Source organism: Leptodactylus fuscus, chromosome 2 (genome assembly GCF_031893055.1).
Source record: "Leptodactylus fuscus isolate aLepFus1 chromosome 2, aLepFus1.hap2, whole genome shotgun sequence".
NCBI lineage: Eukaryota > Metazoa > Chordata > Amphibia > Anura > Leptodactylidae > Leptodactylus > Leptodactylus fuscus.
Genome location: NC_134266.1, coordinates 116,317,104 through 116,338,369, shown reverse-complemented (window position 1 = coordinate 116,338,369; position 21,266 = coordinate 116,317,104). Strand labels below are relative to the sequence as shown.

Here is a 21,266-nt window from a genome sequence, read left to right as displayed (position 1 = left end):
GAGGCTGTGATTACAACAGTATGCCTGAGCTTGCTGCAGAACCCATGGCTGATTCCGTGACTCAAGAAACACCAATGAAGCATAATTCACATGGCGCACGGGTTTCTGTTAGGGAGGTCCGTATGGGGCTGCCCGAACAGAAAACTAATCCGCATAAAAAAGCGTTTGCCTTAGGAAACGCAACGACCCCATAGAGTATCTTGGGTTCCACATGGTTTCCGTTCAGTTTCCGCCCAAAAGGGGCAAAAAATGCGGAGAGAAAAGCACTGCTTGCAGATGAAGATGAATCTGAGGCAGAAGTATAATTCAGTAGAGCACTGGTTTGAAACATCTTGTCATGTCTTTGCAGGTATTCTACTTATTACAGTATAGGAAATGGCAAGTCATGTAAGACTCCCAGAATGGGAAAAGTTTTAGTTAACAAAAGTACGAGGTACATCAGCTATAATATTCACACTCCACGATCTGCATTGTCTCAGTTAGCAGAAAGGCAGATGCAATTTACTCTTGAGGGTTCTACAATCTTACTGCTGACCCTTTCTGCACCCTCTAATCTCTCTGCTCTTCTCTTTGCTGCAAATTGGAGACAAGTAGTATTTGAGATTGAAAAGAGTGCAGATGAACAAACTCACTGGACTGAAAAATGAAGGAAGCTGAGAAAGAAGTCAGACATGGGGAAGAGTGAGAAATTCAGAGAGGGTGTTGGCAGAGCTAAATTCCTAAATGTCAGAAAGAAATATGGTTCTATAGTCATAACATTGTATAGAAGTAAAATACTGAAAATATTGTTAAAAAAAACATATAATAACACAGCAAGATTTTGGATAGCTGTAAAACCTGGCATCTAGTTAAAGGAGTATTCCCAGCTCAAGGATCCAATCTATACTGGTAGTTTATGTAAATTGAAGAGTTTTCCTAAATACATTGATTTAGCAATACTGCTTTGTTTTCCTGCTATGTGAAATTATTCCTCCCATTGTTTACACATTGTTTCCATGGCACTGAACCTTTGTGATAGGACAGGACAAATGACATCACTCACTGTTCTCTGGGTGGGAGCTGAGCTCTCAATGTTATCTAAACCTCTACTGGCAGGAAAACCAGGTCAGCTGGGGTGGTGGTGGCTTTGACTGTTTGATAAGAAATACAGGAAGTGAGACGAAGAGACAGCAGGCAAAGAACAGCTGCTAAAACAGAAGGATAGGAAAACTCCTTTAAGTCTCATGGAGACATGCAAATGATTACGTGTGGTCTTCTTACACAATGTGTCATGCCTTAATAATGAGTAAAGGTGCTTCTGCTACCCTATAAAAAGGCCCTCAAAGGTTACTTTTGGGTAGTGTACCTCTTTGTAAGAGTTGGTTCACTGCACTCAAACACATTTTGCCCAGTTATAAGATTTTGAGATGGGATGCATCATTGGACTGACTGATGGTGGTTTACATCAATTGCCAAGCTGACCTAGCTGCTAGGAGGTGCTGGAAGCAGTGGTTACGTGAGCGCACACACTCCTGGCCCAGACAGACTACCAGTAGTGTGGATTGTTTGTTCCACTGACAAGCCCAAGCAGCTGCCACAGTTTCCCTGACACGTGTGATTCCTTCATTGCACATGCTTGTCTCTTTCTGAACCATTTCCAGGTGCTTAGTAGAAGGAAGTTTGGTGTCCAAGCAACTCACTATGTGTCCTGTCATTGCCAGCCACTGTCACTTTCATTTGCAGTCGTGTCATGAATAAGAAACTGGAACCAAATCATCATTAGGTTTATGGAGGCTTTGTGGTGATCACTTCAATCATACCTTTGCTGTGTAGCAACACACTGCCCTGAGTGCTAGTGTGATGATCTAGGGAGCCATGACATACTGCAGTCGGTCACCTCTGGTATAGATACAAGGAACACTAAGCTGGAAATGTGCTGGACATCCACATGCGTTGTCTCTCATGACAGGGTATCCAATTGGCATTTTTAACAGGCATTTGCTTGCCCATAGACAGCACGGGGTTCCCAGGAATGTTTTGCCAAATTACAACATTTCCTTGACCTATCCAGTCACTGGATTTATTACCAATTTACAGAACTAGCTAGGACACCAGCTTTGGCAACCTACTAGTACACAGGCCCAGCTGCAGCATCTGTGGGCAAATGTATCACCGGATACCATACAGAACCTGTATACCTCCATGCCCAACCATATCTTACCTTGCTAGAAACTTCCTTTAATTGTGCAGTTTCCCTCAATAAACCTATCCTTCACTCTAATATCATACATACATATCATCTTTACTTTCACATATAAAGTTTTGATCAATTCCAACAACTCTTTCTTGGTGCATTATTTTTTTTGGCAATAAGTGTAAATGAATTCACTATAGCTTCATAAGTGTACTGAGATATTTTTGGCTCAGTATATGTGTGTAATTATTTCTTTTGGTAATTCTATTATAACATGCACTAACGTCCTGTGGAAAATGTGTTGAGCTTGTGCATATGCACAGCTGCCACTCTGAGCACAGAGGAGTTGGAAGTTGAGCTTCAACTGTACAACATACTGAATACACAGTGTACGGAGCCGTATGTTTTGGTTCCTGTAAATTCTGTACACTGTGCAAAAACAGCCGATAGGGGGTGCCAGCTCGCAGACCCCACCGATCTGATACCAATTACCTATTGAATGGGTTATGTAAGCGTAGGCCATTTACTCTGACTTGAAAAACCTTGTTATGCCCGGTTCACATTAGCGTTCGTCCTCCGTCCGCAAGGAGTCCGCATGAAGACCCCCCGAACGGAATACCAACTCTAATGCAAGCGCTGTGCAGTTAAGCACACGGAGCCCATAGACTATAATGGGCTCCATGTGCTTACCGTGCACTGCCCGCACAATTCATTCGTGCGGGCAGTGCGAGGCAAGCACACGGAGCCCATTATAGTCTATGGGCTCCATGTGCTTTGCAAGCACATCGCTTGCAATTGCGATTGCATTCCGGGGGGTCTCCATGTGGACTCCTTGCGGACAGAATACAAGCGCTAGTGTGAACCAACCCTTAGGCTGGGTCCCTATGTGGCACGTTGCACTCCATCTCCGGATCGTCTGATTTGTAACGTTACAGCATTCAGAGGTCACATGATGACAGAAAGTCATGAGGGTGGAGCACTAGATATGCACCCCGGGCCTCGCAAGAGGTGTCAGCTACTCCTGTGATATTGGTGCTTGGACCCAGCAGCCTATGCAGTTTCTGTCCCCTTGTGGTCATGTGACAACAGGGCAGAGGCTGCATAATGGTGGCTCCCATAGGTCTATACACATTGCTTCTGTGATTTAAATAAAGCTGTAGCCATTTTGACACCCAAAAGAAAGTTTTTTGTGCATTTATTCCAGAGTCTATGTCCCAGATTTACTAATAGTTAGACAATGTAAACCGAAACGCTATCTGAAAATACATTGACCATAGTGGCTGATGCTGGAAGTTATATCTGGTGTATCTTAAGACTGGTTATACCAACATTTTAGTTGGATTACCTTGAGCCAGAATTGTAATAGTAAAATTTGCATTTTTACGAGAAGAATGTGTAGGAAGCTAAAAAAATTTAACTCAGACGAGATGCACCAAGTTTTGCCAATGATGCGCCAAAGATCTGCACTGCAGAAACACAGCTTTTTTTGTTGCAAATTTTGCTGCATTTTTTGAGCTAAAGCCAAGAGTGGCTACAAAAGGAATGGGAAATATCTGGGAAGCTTCTTATACCTCTACCTTCTTCTCAATCAACTCCTGGCAATATCTGGATAACGAATGAGGCTGTGGAAGCATGATTGGTGCACGGGCAGCACACGGATGACATTCATGGCTGGCGCTAAGCACATGGTTGTGTGCAACAAGGCTAAGGGTGGATTCCATACCCAAAAGTCACAATAATAATAATAATAATAATAATTAATAAAAAAATTATTTATATAGCACCAACATATTCCGCAGCGCTGTACAATTTGCAGGGTTCAAATACAGACAGAAAGATATATTACAAAGAAGTCATTTCACACACTGGGACTGAGGGCCCTGCTCGCAAGAGCTTACAATCTATGAGGTAGAGGGGGTGACACAAAAGGTAGCAGAGGCGGCATTGCTTATACAGAGGTCAGACAATGTTGTAATAGAGGTGACTGTCATTAAACAAACATAAAACTTTATGAGCCGTCACTAGTCGTGTCCTTTAACATGTGGATGGAGCTTGGACCTATAAAGCTGGCCTGAAATAGCATCATATCATGTGGGGTAATGTGGGAGTGGGGACAGAGGAGGGTTAAATTTTGGGGATTCTAATTATAGTATGGAAGGGTTTACATTAGAAATTGTGATAGACCTGTCTGAAAAGATGCGTCTTTAGTTTGCATTTGAAACTGTAGAAATTGGGAGTTAATCTGATTGTCCGGGGTACAGCAACTCGGGAGAAGTCTTGTATACGAGCGTGGGAGGTTCTGATAATAGAGGATGTAAGTTTTAGGTCATTGAGTGAACGGAGAGCACGGGTTGGGTGGTAGGAGGACATGTATAGAGGTGCAGCATTATGGAGAGCCTTGTGGATGAGGGTGATAATTTTATATTTTATTCTATATTGAATAGACAGCCAATGTAGCGACTGACAAAGACCGGAGGCATCGCTGAAGCGTCTAGACTGATAGATGAGCCTGGCCGCTGCATTCAGAATAGATTGTAGAGGGGAGAGTTTAGTGAGGGGAAGACCGATTAGTAAGGAGTTACAGTAGTCAAGGCGAGAATGAATCAGAGAGACAATAAGTGTCTTTAATGTATCTCTGGTAAGGAAAGGAAAGGAATCTGGAGATGTTTTTGAGGTGGAGGGAGATGAGCGTGCGAGTGATTCAGTATGAGGGGTGAAGGAAAGGTCTTAGTCAAACATGACCCCGAGGCAGCGGGCCTGCTGCCTAGGAGTTATAGTAAGGTCTGAGACTACAATGGATATATCAGGGATAGATCTATAAACAATGCAAACACATGTCAGTTATGCCACACATTTCCTCCTAATGAACTCTATGCACACGAGCACTGCAAAGATTATATTTTATATACCATCTCATTCCCCACCAAAACAGGGTTTTCTTGGCATTTCCTTTGCTCACCCCTAATGGCATTATATTTCTGCCTCTTCTAGCCATATAAGCAATATAGAACAAAGATTAAAACTTGGTGTTTGTTTCTACCTTAGACGTTGACTGGATACAGTGTCTATGTCAGCAAATTACAAAGAGCTGTTTGCACCTCCCAAGACAGCAGAGGACAAGTAGCAGTTAAAACGCTGATATCAGTGAATGAGCACTAATTTGTACAATAGTAGAAGAATAGCTCAGTACAAACTGCAGGCATGTGGATGGCAAATAGATGTTTTACTGGAATTGTATATGATGTCGTAGTGAATTTTCCTACAAACAAAGGGACATTAACCTGAAATACCTGATTTAAAATAAGACCAAGGAGAATGCAATCTTTGTAAATCTCCTGTGCAATACTCAACTTACTGTGCAATGCAATAAACCCCTTTGTGATGACTTAGACCTTTCGATAAATGGATGTGTGAGTTTTTTTCAGCAATACATAAACCCATTTTCCTTACATCATACAGCAGCATAATATGGGGTATTTTTGCCCCTGTGTGTAGGACAGGCAGAATTTTTAATTAGCTTAATTAATTGCAGGACAACACCCTTAAAAGAGGGCAAAAGAGACCTCCTCCCCTTTTGTTGTTTTCTGTCCTGTGTGGTGGGACAAGTGGAGGGAGGTTCTTTTGTCCACCCATTTTTTCCTAAAAGGATTTTGAGGGTTAACTACTTTCTAGTAGCTTTCTCGTCTTCAGCTGTTCATCTCTTTTCCTTGGTAGATTTTACTCCTGAGGGTTCCTTGCTTCTCTCTGCCGCGCTCTGTGGCACTGGCCATCCCAGGCTGGATGTGCCTGCCCTTGTCAGATCGCAGCTGCTGTGCAGCTTTTGGCCATGCTGAGAGCTTCAACGGAGCTTATGCTTTAGAGCCAAAGGAAGTGATGTTTTTAGTGATGTTCAGGCTCCGGAACCTTTTTTGCAGGTCCTATTTCCCTGGGGACCCTTTTTTCTTTTACGCTTTTGTGGCCTTTTTCCTGTACCGCTGGATTGCGCCACCAGCCTAGTTTTAAAGCCATTCTCTATACTACTGTTGCGGTACTAAAGATCCCATTGTTAAGGGTCTCTAACAGAGTTTGTGTATTTTGGTTTTATGGGGCTGGATGTAGTAAGGTGCCTTCAAATTTATCTTCTGGATCTTTTGGTAGATATCTGTATGGTAGAGACAAAGGTCTCAAGCCTTCCAAAGTCTCTTTATCAAGATGAATTAAGGAAGCAGCTGAAACTTCTTTTTAGCTCAGGTTAGCACTACCTGAGTTCTTCAGAGCCCATTCAACCAGAGCTGTGTCGGCCTCCTGGGCTGAGAGTCCATCTTGCCTCTTGAGCAGATTTGTGCAGCCACTTTTGGGTCATTCCAACTAACCTTTGTTAAACACTATTGGTTAGATGTCCATAGTTCAGCCTTTGGACATTCATACTGTAGTGTGAGAGAACTCTCCCTAGGGGATCTGCTTGCTACATCCCTATACTGTGCTGATGTAAGGGAATCGTTGACTATGATGTTAATCTGTTTTTCCTTAGTCCTAACAGCAGCACAAGCTTCCCCCTCTCAGGTAATATTATTTTTCTTTATAATTGACACAAGGGGAGGAGGTCTCTTTTGCCCTCTTATTGGGGTTTTGTCCTGCAACTAATTATGCTAATTAAAAATTCCACCTGTCCTACCAGCACACAGGGGCAGAAATACCCCATATTGTGCTGCTGTTAGGACTAAGGGAAAACAAATTGAGGAAGCCTTCACACGGAGTATACGCTCCGCTCATTCTGTACGTAAAACTCGTTAAGAATGAGCGCGTAAAAAACAGCTCCCATTGATTTCTATGGGTGCCGGCATACGTGCACTCCCCATTGAAATGGGAGCTGGTTATTACGCACTCATTTTGAACGAGTTTTACGTTCAGAATGAGCGGAGCGTATACTCCGTGTGAAGGCTCCCTAACATCATAATCAATGAATGGTTACTGCTCCATGATGGAATTGGGAATTCCCTGCAAAGCCTAGGGAAGACCTCATTACACATAAATGAAGGGAAATGTTTATGTAGGAATAATGGGTGATTAAAAATGAGAGCTAATATTGGGATTAAGGCTTCATTGCCATAAGAAAGAGAAATTAACATATATTGAGGACTATTTTTTATTTCCAGGGTCAGAAATGAAAAGGATAAGTAATTTAGGAGAGTGCAAAGGCTAAAGATCAGACACAGACAGGGGATGTCAGTATTACATGGTATACCAATTCCCCAAACGACTGAACCAGCCTTACACAATGAATATTTCATATTCATTCAGCCAAAACACTTGAAATAATTGTCATATACTCATTGTCAGAATTCAGTGAAGCATATTCACTACATGCTGAAGAGTGAGCCCATTGTAAGTAAATAGCTAATAAGCGTGATTATAATGTATTGCAGCACTATTTTTTTTTTTTTTGTTATAAATTGCGCCTTTTTGGTCTTTTTCTGCCCTGCGATTTATTTATAAAGCATTTGTGCCTTTTTTTTTTCATATGCTATGCTGTCCTCTCCCCTTATGCCATTTGGTCGGAAATAGGAGCCTGACTTAAATGGACATTCTTTCCACGCTGTATTTATGACTTGCGCCTTTCTAAAAATGAGCAAAAAAGGGGCAAATGCACTCTTTAGAAAAAGTGCCGCAAGTACCGTATATACTCGAGTATAAGCCGAATTTTTCAGCCCAGTTTTTGTGCTGAAAAAGCCCCCCTCGGCTTATACTCGAGTCAGCAAAAAAAAAAAAAAAAAATTTTTTTTTTTAGGAGGGTGAGGGGGGTTTATGACCAGCCACAATGTCAATGTATAGAATCTCCCATAAAATAGTGCAAAAATGTAAAAAAAAATAAAAATAAATAAAAGTTCTTAATCCCTCCTTTCCCTAGAATACATACAAAAGTAGAAAATGACTGTGAAACACATACACATTAGGTATCCCTGTGTCTGACAGTGCCCTGTCTACTGAATATAGATTATCTGCAGTGCTCCTGTTCCATCAGGAAGGGGTTAATAGGAGCACTGCAGATACCCTATATTCAGCCAGACTGAATTCCAAGTGGGGGAAAAAAAAACAGTCCTCAGGCTCAGGGAAGGGGCAGACAGACAGACAACCAAAACACCCCCTCCCCTTCCCCAGCATCTACTGCACCCAAAAACTACGACCATTTTAATTTTTGAAATTTTCCAGTAGCTGCTGCATTTCTCCCCCTAGGCTTATACTTGAGTCAATAAGTTTTCCCAGTTTTTTGTGGTAAAATTAGGGGGGTCGGCTTATATTCGGGTCGGCTTATACTCGAGTATATACGGTACATTTTTTTTAACATAAAAGGAGCAAGTGCACAAAGCCTATAAAGACACATCTAAATACATGTGTACAACAAATAACAATGAGGCGCGCCTATATGTTGGAATTTTTTCACTAGACTCCACCATTCCCAAGCAACAAGCTTTGTAATGTCAAAAGGGCCATGTCTGGCAGAGGGGCTTGATTCAGAACTCGAATCAGAGGCGGCCAATGTCAGGGTCAGTCCACACGGAGGTTTTTGGCGAGGATTTTGACGCGGAATCCGTGTCAGAATCCGCCTCCCAAAAATGTCTAACCACAGAGTTCTATGTATTCCGCTAGCTTTTTTTTTTCACTAGTGGATTTCTTCCGCTAGTGGAAAAAAAAGCGACATGACCTTTCTTTAGACGGATTCCACCTGAAAAAAAACAACGGGAGTCAATGGGAGGTGGAAAAACCGTTAGCAGTTTTTGACATTTTTTTTGCAAAAACTGCTAGCCATTTTTTCAAGGTCTATACAGTGTGCTGGAGGAAAAAAAACCAAAAACTAAAAAAGCTTCAAAAAACGCTCTAAGGGTGAATTCACACTGAGTAAACGCTAGCTTATTCTGAACGTAAAACACGTTCAGAATAAGCGGCGTCTAAAGCAGCTCCATTCATTTCTATGGGAGCGGGGATACGAGCGCTCCCCATAGAAATGAATGGGTTGCTTCTTTCACTCCGTGCAGTCCCATTGAAGTGAATGGGGAGTGCCGGCGTATACGGCAAGCTCTGCTCATGCCGGAGCGTACAAGCCGGCACTCCCCATTCACTTCAATGGGACTGCACAGAGTGAAAGAAGCAGCCCATTCATTTCTATGGGGAGCGCTCGTATCCCCGCTCCCATAGAAATGAATGGAGCTGCTTTAGACGCCGCTTATTCTGAACGTGTTTTACGTTCAGAATAAGCTAGCGTTTACTCAGTGTGAATGCACCCTTAGGCCCTGTTCCCATAGAGTTACGCACCGCTCATTCTGACACGTAAACACGTGTGAGAGTGAGCGCTTCAAAACAGAATCCCATTGAATTCAATGGGTGCTGTCTTATGCGCGCTACACATTGAAATAAATGGGTTAAAAAGCCTCCCATTGATTTCAATGTGTAGCGCGTGTAAGATGGCACCCATTGAAGTCAATGGGATTCTGTTTTGAAGCTCTCACTCTGACACGTGTTTACGTGTCAGAATGAGCGGCTCGTTACTCCGTGGGAACAGGGACTAAAAACCACTTAAAAAAAAACATTTCCTAATTCCCAAAGCGGATTTTTTCCTCGCCAAAAAAACTCCATGTGAATGAACCCTCAGAGCTCAAAATCACACACATTAGATTCTGATAGTACAAAGGCTAAATAGCACCAAACTTAACAGCATTGATTCCAATTGGTCCAGAATCAGCAGAGCCGTACCTATTAATTGACGTACAGAGCTAAACTTGTTGAAGTTGGTGAAAGGTCCTCTTAAACGGTAAGTTCAGACATAGTTTTTTAGTCTGGATTTTGATGTGGAATCCGCGTCAAAATCTGGCTCAAAAAAACGCCTCCCATTGAAATCAATGAGAGATGGTCAAAAGAAGTGACATGTCCTTTCTGATTCAGCCATGGACGTCCACCTCGTGACACTCCTTTCTCGACTAGGCCCATTCATTTGGGCCTAATCTAGAGCGGAATTCCACGACTGGATGCCGGTGCAGTGTGTGCACTGTACCGGCATCCAGTTGCGGCTAGGCGATTTTTGGACCGAATTCTGAGGCGGCCTCTGCCTCAAAATCTGGTCCAAATAACTGTCTGAGCTTACCCTAAAGGGAGTCTATCTCTACCCCCAGCTACTTTAAACCACTCTATTACTAAGTACTGCTGCCTCATATGAGTTAATCTTACCAATGTCCAGGAGCTGAATTTAGGATAGGTGTGTTTAGGGTAAGTTCACATGGGGGTTTTTTGACCAGATTTTGATGTGGAATCCGCCTCAGAATCCAGCTCCAAAAAACACCTCCCATTCACTTCAATAGGAGCCATTCACTTCTTTTTTCCACTTGCGGTTTCTTCCCGCTTGCGGGAAAAAGAAGCGAGCTGCCCTATCTTGCCACAGATTCCGCAGCTAAATCAGCAGCTACAGCACTAGGGGGTGGTTTAAAGTAGCTGGAGCAGTAATAGACTCCCTTTAACTACTGTAGTTCAAACTTTGCTTTATCTGAGTCCTCCTTCTGGCAGAAGAGAAACTATATGCAGAGGTAGCAGTCTCTTTTGTTAGCTTTTCCCCCCAGATGTGTAGCACAGTCAGGCCTTATTCACATGTCCGCATATCACATACGTGTGGCATATGCATTTTTTTCGCAGATGCTATATAAAGACATTGATTTCTATGTGTTTATTCAGACTTCAAATAAAAAACAGCTGAAGCACGTCAAGAAAGTCTATAGGTCTGTGAAAAGAAAGGATGACATCTGTGTAACATCAGATTTTTACAAACCCAGAGACACACAAAATGTAGATCAACTTATATAGACACTCTATATAAAATGAGGACCATATATGTGATAAGATCCAGAGAATACACTTCAGTCCAGGAGCCACTAAGGTCAAAAAGCCAGCAAATAATGATGGCTTTGTACAAAAGAGATATACGCATTGTAATTAATTGTTCATTGTAGGTATATGTATGTATTGGGCAAGGTCTACACATTGCTTCTTTACTTAATAACTGCATACAGTTTATTATTACAGTAATATATAATATATTGTAATTGCATTAATATATATTACTACACATTTCACCTGTATGCTAACTGCCATTAACCCCTTAATCATGGGGATTTATGGAGAGTGCTCAGGAGCTGAGCTCACTCCATACATGGCGTACAGCCGACACTGATCACAGAAGTTCACTTTAGATGCTGCAGTTAAAGGGTCCATTCACATGGAGTTTTTTGGCGAGGATTTTAATGCTGAATCTGTGTTAGAATCCACGTGGAAAAAACGCCTCCCCATAGAGTTCTATGGGTTCTGCTAGCTTTTTTTCTTCCACTAGCAGATTTGTTTCCACTAGTGGAAAAAAAGCTTCCTTCAGGTGGATTCCACCTGCAAAAATCAACGCAGTCAATGGGAGGCAGAAAATCCACGTGTACTGGCGAAAACCACGTGGAAAAACCGCTAGCGTTTTTTCCAAGGTCCATACACTGTGCTGGAGGAAAAAAACATTTCCTAATTCCCGAAGCGGATTTTTTTCCTTGCCAAAATCCTCACCAAAAAATTCTGTGTGAATAGACCCAAATGTGACTGCGGCATCTAAAGTGTGCCGGTGCCGTGAGTGCCACCATCTTTGTTGGATTGCCACCCTAGGATTGCCATGACAGTCGGAAGCCAATTGAAGGCTGAAAGGGTTGTCATTACATTAGTTCTATTGCATACTGCCATAGCCAGGGTCCAAAAATTGGCCCAGTCCTTAGGGGGATAAATGAAAATATGGGAATTGAAAGGATAGATGGTTGCATGTGGATTTCCGTGGCATGTTGCCACTAGTGAAAAAAGAAGTGAGCTGCCCTTTCTTCAGGCGGATTACGCGGCTCGTTCAGCCACGGCATCTGCTTTGCGGCAGCAACCTCTGGAGTCGGCCCATTCGTTTGAGCCTACTCTGGAGGGAGAAGCCACGACTGTCGGAAGCCAAGTCTCGGTGCCAAAATCTGCGATTCCGCTCCCTGTGTGAACTAACCCTAAAACAGTGCCGTGAAAAACCAGCTTTATTAGGTTGGGCAGGGGGTAAAAGTTTTACATTACTTTATGATGAAGGTCAAATGTCATTCCTCTCATACTCCTTTACAGCAGGCCGACCATAAACATGAGGACACTCCTCAATCACCTGTAAATATGCACACTTGGAAAGCCAAACCTGCATTTATATTCAATAGGAAAGAGGAATAAGCCACTGTCAGAAACCAATGGCACCATACAGTGAAATCTCTTATACGTTCCTTGCTCCCCATCTATTGTCACATGACAACTGTAAATGTCACCTTAATAGCATTTCATGGGTATTAATGTAAAAAAATCCCAAGTCTTCTGGAATTGATGGAATAGTCACATAGTAGTAATTCTTCATGATTTTCATCCATAGTTATATATTGTTTTATATTTATTTGTCAAAATGTTGGATTGTAGTTTTATCTAGTAAAATAAACTATATCATTCCTGTACTAATATAAAACCAGGCCATTTCCTTAACTTTTGATGATCAAGTCCTATAACTTTTTTATTTTTCTGTCAGTATTACTGACAGAGCACGTGTGTTTTTGCAGGACAGGTTATAGTCCTATTTTGGCACTATTTTGGGGTAGACATACCTAATTGATTAACTTTTATTAATTCTTTCTGGGAAGGAAAAGAAAAAATAGCAATTTTGCCATTGCCATATATGCTAGCAATATGGCACCTAAAAGGGGTTGTCCGGCATAATATGAAATTTATACAGTAATCTAAACACCCTCCCTCCGCTGACTTTCTAAATTACTTACGGTACTTTAACAAAAATGTATATCAACCCATATCCCTGGGAGGCACATTTTCTGGTGACGTTCCATTTCCAGAAATGGAACGTCACCAATACTCCCCCCACCCCATCATATTTACCCGTCTTCATGTGATCTTCTGGGCACAAATTTTCACTTCCTTCACTTCTGCCAGCGCCTGTTCAATAGAGCCGTCCTCAGGCTCATACCTTAGCCCATATCTATAGGGCTGATCTGGATCCTGTAGGACCCAGCAGCTCTTACAGCCTCTGATCTCGGCAGATCACGTGACCGTTCATTGAGTGCTGTGTCCACAGCGATTGGGCAGCCAGGGACAGTAAGAAACCTTTCATGCCTATAGTAGTTACAGCTGACTCCCCGTTTCTGCAGCTGTACGTCCTTGCAGAACAAGACAGTCACTCTCCGGACGTAAAAAACCAATAGGCAGTCCAGAAGTGGTTAAGGCTAAGGCCCCATGTTGTGAAAAAGCTGCTTTTTGTTGTTGCAGATTTCGCTGCATTTCTTTTTGCCCAATGTCAAGAGTGGCTTGAAAAGTAATAGGAAATATAAAAAAAAGCACTAATACTTTTCTTCCTGTTAAAACCCTGGCGCTGGCTCAAAACGTAGCAAAATCTGCAACAAAAAAAGCAGTGTATCCATATCATGGGGCCATATGTCACAGAAAAGCTGCAGCAAATAAAGCTGTATTTTACATTATCTGCAATCCCATCCACACATTGCAGATATGTCAATCACAGCATGTCAATTATATCTAAGAGAAAAGCTGGGTTTTCCGTATAGGTGTAATAGAGGCAGAAAGTCTGCAGAGGAAAACTCTGCAGACTTTCTGGGAATAATGCTGTGGACAAAACCAGATGTGTTTCTGCCATGGTTTTTTTTTGCAGTGATTCATTGCATGGGGCCTTAACCTTAAGGGCCTATCCAGTTTGTAACATTGATGGCCTGTACCATAGATTTAAATGGGACAGTGATGCAGTACACACATTTTCTGATACAGTTTGTACAGCGAACAGCGCAGCTCGCAGTAGGTAAACAATACTATGAGCTCTGCTGTCTCGGTACTGGTCTCCGACACCTGGGACCCAGACAGATCTAGTATAAATGGCCTATCCTAATAGATTTATTTACTGGCTCAATACAGTTAGGGAGCCTTCACACGGAGTAAACGCTCCGCTCATTCTGAACGCAAACTCATTCAGTGAGCGGCGTTAAAACAGATCCCATTGATTTCTATGGCACCCATAGAAATCAATGGGATCTGTTTTAACGCCGCTCACTCTGAAGAAGATTATGTTCAGAATGAGCGGAGCGTTTACTCTGTGTGAAGGCTCCCTTAAATTGTTGACAAATTTGTATAGTTTTATTAAGTGCTCCTAAAAAGGTGTAGCAACATATATACATACAAAATATATAAACAAACATAAAACAAAATCATATAGGGGTAGACAATGCTACAAATACCAACTTGTCAGCCATGGAATGTACACTGGATGGCAACACTAATATCATGGTACAAAGGGCTCAACCATAGCTAAAACTGAAAGTGTCCAATAATAAAGTGTTGTAAATGAAAACAACAAATAATCAGTGTAATAACCCACAGATAGCTATGAGACTGCCCACATAAGATGATCCAAGATTAGCCTCCATACATACCAACAGTAAAGGGACCCGACGCGCGTTTCACCTGTACTTCGTCCCCTGATGAAACCTGTCAAGTACAGGTGAAACGCGCGTCGGGTCCCTTTACTGTTGGTATGTATGGAGGCTAATCTTGGATCATCTTATGTGGGCAGTCTCATAGCTATCTGTGGGTTATTACACTGATTATTTGTTGTTTTCATTTACAACACTTTATTATTGGACACTTTCAGTTTTAGCTATGGTTGAGCCCTTTGTACTATGATATTAGTGTTGCCATCCAGTGTACATTCCATGGCTGACAAGTTGGTATTTGTAGCATTGTCTACCCCTATATGATTTTGTTTTATGTTTGTTTATATATTTTGTATGTATATATGTTGCTACACCTTTTTAGGAGCACTTAATAAAAGTTAATTTTTATTCATATATTTTGTGTGGCTGGTTCACTTTGTTGCTATGGTCATTTACCCACACATAATTTGTTATATTTGCCTCTATTGTTTACTAAATTTGTATAGTTGTTTCAGGTGTTAAATATTTTTTGAAAATAACGCTAAGTTCACATCTGCGTTCTGGTCTCCGTTCTGTGCTTTCCGTCTTCTGCATGCCAGAAGACGGAAAGCACAGACCGGGTCCGGCCGTGAGCGGCGGTGAGCGTTTTATGCTCTCCGCCGCGAAACCAGATTTTTTAATCCGGACACAGAGTACTGCATGTCCAACTCTGTGTCCGGATTAAAAAACCCGGTTTCGCGGCGGAGAACACAAAACGCTCACCACCGCTCACGGCCGGACAGCTTTCTCACCCATTCAAATGAAGGGGTGAGAAAGACTCCTGCAGGTTTCCGTCTCCTGCTCTGTTTTACGCAGGAAACGGAAACCTGCAGAACGGACACCTGGGCACAGATGTGAACGAGCCCTAAAAAACCTTTTTGTATTGCTTGGGTCCTTATTTTTTGAATATTTTTGGATGAGGTATTTTTGTGGTTATTTTTCAACTGTGTTTTTTTAAACCTTATTTAATTTTTTTAATTTGCAATTTTCTGATTGCTTTAATAATGCATAGCATTATCTTTGGAATGGTTTAAATGAGTTCTTCCACTGGACATACCTATGTGTATTGGGGGTAAGTGTCCAGCTGCTGGGACCCCAATTGATTCATAGAATGGGAACAGGGGCATAACGTGAGGGGGTGCAGACACCAGTATTGAGATTGCAGCTTCCGTCTGACCCATAAGCCAAGGAGACCTACAGGTTACCCTAACCACACCAAGGTTAATTAAACTTCTTAGCACCCGTAACATCACTATTGAGATTTCGCTGTCGGGATAAGGTAGAGGGCAAAAAGTTTTCACCGGGGCACACTTTAGTTACGCCACTGAATGGGAGACTACATGTTACTCCAAGTGCCCCAATAGATTGGTGCAATGGTGCACATGTGTAGTCACCGCTTCATGCAGTCCTATTGGACATCCAGTTAATACAATTTTTGAACTTCCCATGTAAGTGACTAGACTGGAGGCCACACATGCATTCAATGGGGCCCTAAGGGACACACTCTGACCCCTGTCATTGCGATCTCTGTGGATTCCAGTGGTGGCATATATCCCTTATACTATTGATGTACATATTCAGTACATATTCATTGATGCATTTGAGGGGCTGGCATATAGCCTGTGAAGTCTGTTGAGTTGCACAGTGGCCCAGAGGATTTCAGGGCTCATCTTGGCCTTAGGTGGTTTGTAACCAAGTATGCTGCCTCTTGCACTCACTGGTCACAATCTTCATGGGTCACTCACAGACTGCACACAATCACTACTTTATTGCCCTAGTCTAGTTAACCTTATTATTTCTCTAAACCAGCAGGGATGTTACCCCTTAACTAGCTTAGATTACCAGGGAAATAAAGATGATTCTCCCAATAATAGATAGGATTAATAATTCTAAATATGAGAAGACATAAGTTGTAGGTATGCTAGTTGAAGGGGACCCACAAATTGTTACAGGGGTTACAAAAGAGGTTTTCTGGGCTTAAAATATTGATGGCCAATTCTAAGGATGGGTTACCAGCATTAAATCGGTAAAGGTCTGATACCCAGCACCTCCATCGATCAGAATGAAACAGGAAGCAGGCCGCTTTGTTCTCGGGATAGTGGCCAGACCAGAAAATTGCAGATCAGTTCCCCTTTACTTGAATGGGAGCTAAGCTATAGTGACTCCGTTCAGTTACTACACCGAGAACAGCACTGCCTGCACTGGTGATGGCGGCCACTGATCTGATATTGATATTTTTAGCTCAGAAAACCCCTTTAAGTGTCTGTATTTGGCCTTAATGCATTCAGAACACTTCTGAAAGAATCTGAACTGTCAGCTAAGCTATGATAATAGAGATCAATGCACTAATATCTCATGTATGGGATAAGAATAAAGATTGTGATGAGTTTTTTCTCAGATTTCCATAAATGGACTGTATACTTTTTTATGGATCTATTGCTTTCCATTTGGAAAATCATGTTTAATTTTTGTCTTCACATAAATTTATGTACTGACAGTTTGCCTAGACAGCGGCCTCCATATTCCTGTATGGCCACACCTTGTTCTCCTATGGATTATTTGATTTCCACACTTTTTAATATGGTTTTATTTTGAAAAACCAAAGATTTTAAAATCTTTTAATGAAAATTCTTGATTTTTTTAACCTTCATATCAATGAATGCAGGAGACATGCTCAAATATTATCAATTCTCATGTAAAACCATTGTATGAAGGGCAGCTCTCGGTCTACCTTCATCATAAAGAGTTAGTTACTTTCAAGGCCCATTGAGTTAATATTATGTTTTTGGACTAAAACTACCCAACACATATCTTGGAGATTGCTGGGCCTTGACATTTCTCTGGAAGGTTTTGACACCACTTCAATTGTTCTTCCTTTCCCTTGCATTAAGTGATACTTGAGGTGTCTGCAAGTTGCTCCATCTGCCTTTTCCATAGGGAATGTTATATGTAACTTGGGAGAGAATCAACGCAGAATCATAAGACAAATATTCTAAGCTATCAACAGTTGGCGTAATATACGGTATATTGAGGAATATAATACTTAGGCCTGGACTTCACCATGATTTTTGCCACATATAATTATCCAGTACTGCATTAATCAATGTGGCTGCTTGATCCTGACCCAACAGCCATGTTTCTCCCTACATGGTCACATCTCCATGAATGTAGCTCAGTAACTCAAAGGGTAAGTTTCTCACGGGGTAATGGTCTGGAACCTGAGGCGGAGGGCGTCTCAGGTTCCGAACCAAAATACGGGTATCTGTGACTGAATGGGCCAAATGAATGGGCCTAGTCAGGAGGGAGTGTTTTAAGGTGGATGACGTGAGGCGAATCCACCTGAAGAATGAGCATGTCGCTTCTTTTTTTCGGGGATTCCGTTCCCCTCTCTGCATGAAAAATGTGGAGAGAAATGCGCTGCAAGCAGCGCTTTTCTCTCCGCATTTTTCGCCCTCTTCGGGTGGAAACCGAATGGAAACCATGCGGACCCAATTGTAGTCTATGGGGTACACAGGTTTCCTAAGGTAACGGCTTTTTTATGCGGATTAGTTTTCTGTTCGGGGCTCCCAAAACGGAGCCCCCCAAACGGAAACCTGAGCGCAGATGTGAACCTAGCCTTAAACCCTACATAATATATTTCTGTGAGAAGAATAGACCTGTAATCATAAAAAACATAATAATAAAATCCTAATTCTCATCTGCTTACAACCACCATTATCATCATGTTTGAGAGAACAAATGGGGAAGAACTTTTTGTAACTTTGCTCACATGTGAACAAAACATCCGAAATGAGATGTCCATTGGACTAAGGCTGTGGCACAGCAAAGAGGGATTTTTTGAGATATGTGTCCTGGGTTTCTGGAGGGATGCCATCAAAACAACAACAAACATGGTGAAGTAAAGCTTAGATACCCCTCTGGAACTTTGTATACCTTGATATTAGTAAACAAAGTAGGTTGACTGACATGGATAATAAAGTTACCTTTACACATCCCATTACAACTGGACTCTATAACCAAATTATCTGCCTTTAATATAGTTAAGCCCTGCCCTTGTCAATTTAGAAAACTGGAAATTGTTTAGGGTTTATATTTCTAACTTACACATGTATCTCTAAATAGGGTAATGATATCAGCTGTAATACAGTTATACACTCAATATTAGAGAAATGCATGCAGCCAAGTTAGTTAAGTACAGTAATACATTAATACATTAGTAAAATGAATACAAATACATTAAGTAAAGTGCAAAATCTGAAGGGGGTGGGGTTCTATTTCTGCCAAATGCCACTGCATAAAACAGTCTAAATAAATGGCGAGAAACTTACAATACATTACAGTATATAAAACCTCTGGAGTCATTATTGTGATGAAATCCATACATATGATAAATGATATAAATAATATCTGCTTTACTGATTAAATATGTAAATTGTATTGTGTGACATAAGTACAATTCACTGCCAAAGGTTTGCAGTAAGTGTGACTGCATGAATGGACACATTATATTTAGATTCACCAATATAATAAGCATACATGTAAATGCTACACATTCACAAGACAGATGGATTTTGGTATTTACAGATACATTGTGTTACACGTGACAATGGAATTCATGTTCATTCACAACCTAAGTATTCTTGAATATGTCTAAAATCATCTTAATATTAATAAGTGTCTAGGTATCCGTAATGCAAATGTGTATGATGATTTACAGGATTAATTCTAAGTGCTTGCAGTCTTACAATGGGGATATGGATGTAATAGGATGATGCGAAGTCCTAAGGATAGCATAATTAGAGTAAATTCAGGAATGATGTGCTAATCTTGTTAATGTTTCCCCGAATCCCATCAAACCGGTTATTGTTTTAACTCACCAGCTGCAGGCAGCAGATCCCAACCAAGGTACATCTTCCAGTGCATTTGCCCATAGTGGACAGCTTGTGATCCTACAAACAGCAGGCTTTGGTGTAGACAATCCTGAACTGGTAAGGTAATCCCGCAAATGTCAGCTCCTCAGCCTAGGATATTCTGCATTTTCCCTGTAAAGAAAAGGCCTGATGGCTTACAGGACCATGTTTAGCAATGCCACCCTACAAATCTACATGCTATCTAAGAGAGGAGGAGCAATCAACCTTATGTCCTCTTTGTGTTGGTCTATTGTGTGTTTTGTGTATAAGAGGGGGGAGGATAGGAGTGGCAGACAGAGAGGACAAGCCACAAACCCACCCACCCTATAAGGATTCACCCTCCCCTCCTCTTGGATAGTAGGGAGCATGCTATTCACTCCTTCCTGGCCAGTCCCTGGGTGTGGAGAGAGGAGGAGGTGTACGACAGCCAGAGAGGGGGTTGCAGACCAGAAAACACCATTTGCCACCCCCCTTTTAATACCCACCAGAGAACGAATGCCAGCTGCAAAAGCTCTTTTGTTATATTGCAGAAGAAAAGCAGATCCATTCAGTGTATTAAGTGCATCATTGTACAGAACACGAGTACTGGTCCTTCACCTCTCTCCTCTATCCCAAATCACATCAGCATCACATCAGATGGGGCTGATCTCTGGGCTGCATATGATGTATCCATGAATTGCTTTGTTCTGTACAATAGCAGTGGCTCTGTAACCCTTGACCTTTTTTTCCCAAGGCTTTTCTGTAATCTATTAAGGTCAGTTTAGTCTATTATTCTCCCTTCCTCTGTTTATATCAGAAAGAAGGGACAGCTATTTTCCAACAACGGACTGCGAGTGTTTCTTTCTCTTTTTCACCTTTTACCAGTTGTGTATTTGCTGCATCACTTAACCAGGTCTGTTGTGTGCAGAGTTACATGTCCTCTTTATATATGCCCCTCAGATGTTTTAAAAAAAATGTGATATTAAATATATGTAAACCAAAGAATAACTGATTATACTACTAGAGTTATGTTACTCTTTCATATTTATTATTCATATTTGGTTTTCCAGTTTGTAAAAATCAAGCCTGCGCCCACAAGCTTCACTCACCGGAGCTGTACACTTCTGCACGGTACTACAAATGCAGACATAAATGACCCATGTTTTTTTAATATCCATTATAAAACAGATCAAACTAGATATGTCATAGGTCCTGTACAACCAGAATTCTTGACCTTAACATAATGGACCCTCACAATAACCAGATAGTGTGAACATTCTGGCTTTACAGGACCTATCTATATCTAATTTGATCTATAAAAAAAAAAAAAAAAACTTGCAAGTCTTCAGTAGGTGATACCTTTTTTAATGGCTAACTGATAATGATTAGAGATGAGCGAACAGTGTTCTATCGAACACATGTTCGATCGGATATCAGGGTGTTCGCCATGTTCGAATCGAATCGAACACCACGTGGTAAAGTGCGCCAAAATTCGATTCCCCTCCCACCTTCCCTGGCGCCTTTTTTGCACCAATAACAGCGCAGGGGAGGTGGGACAGGAACTACGACACCGGGGGCATTGAAAAAAATTGGAAAAAGTCATTGGCTGCCGAAATCAGGTGACCTCCATTTTAGACGAATAGTGGATTTCAAATCCGGGTCATA

The 21,266-nt window shown here is 41.6% G+C and overlaps 1 protein-coding gene across 1 annotated transcript in view; it reads right to left on the bottom strand.

Annotated features, from left to right (window-relative positions):
* The window catches only part of NKAIN1 (sodium/potassium transporting ATPase interacting 1), a 33,750-nt gene extending 13,779 nt beyond the window's left edge, over positions 1-19,971 (bottom strand). Inside the window, exon 1 of the mRNA XM_075264582.1 lies at positions 19,590-19,971. Coding sequence (XP_075120683.1) covers positions 19,590-19,643 — 54 coding nt within the window. The 5' untranslated portion in view covers positions 19,644-19,971. The remainder of the gene's footprint in view (positions 1-19,589) is intronic.
* Between the last annotated feature and the right edge of the window lie 1,295 nt (positions 19,972-21,266).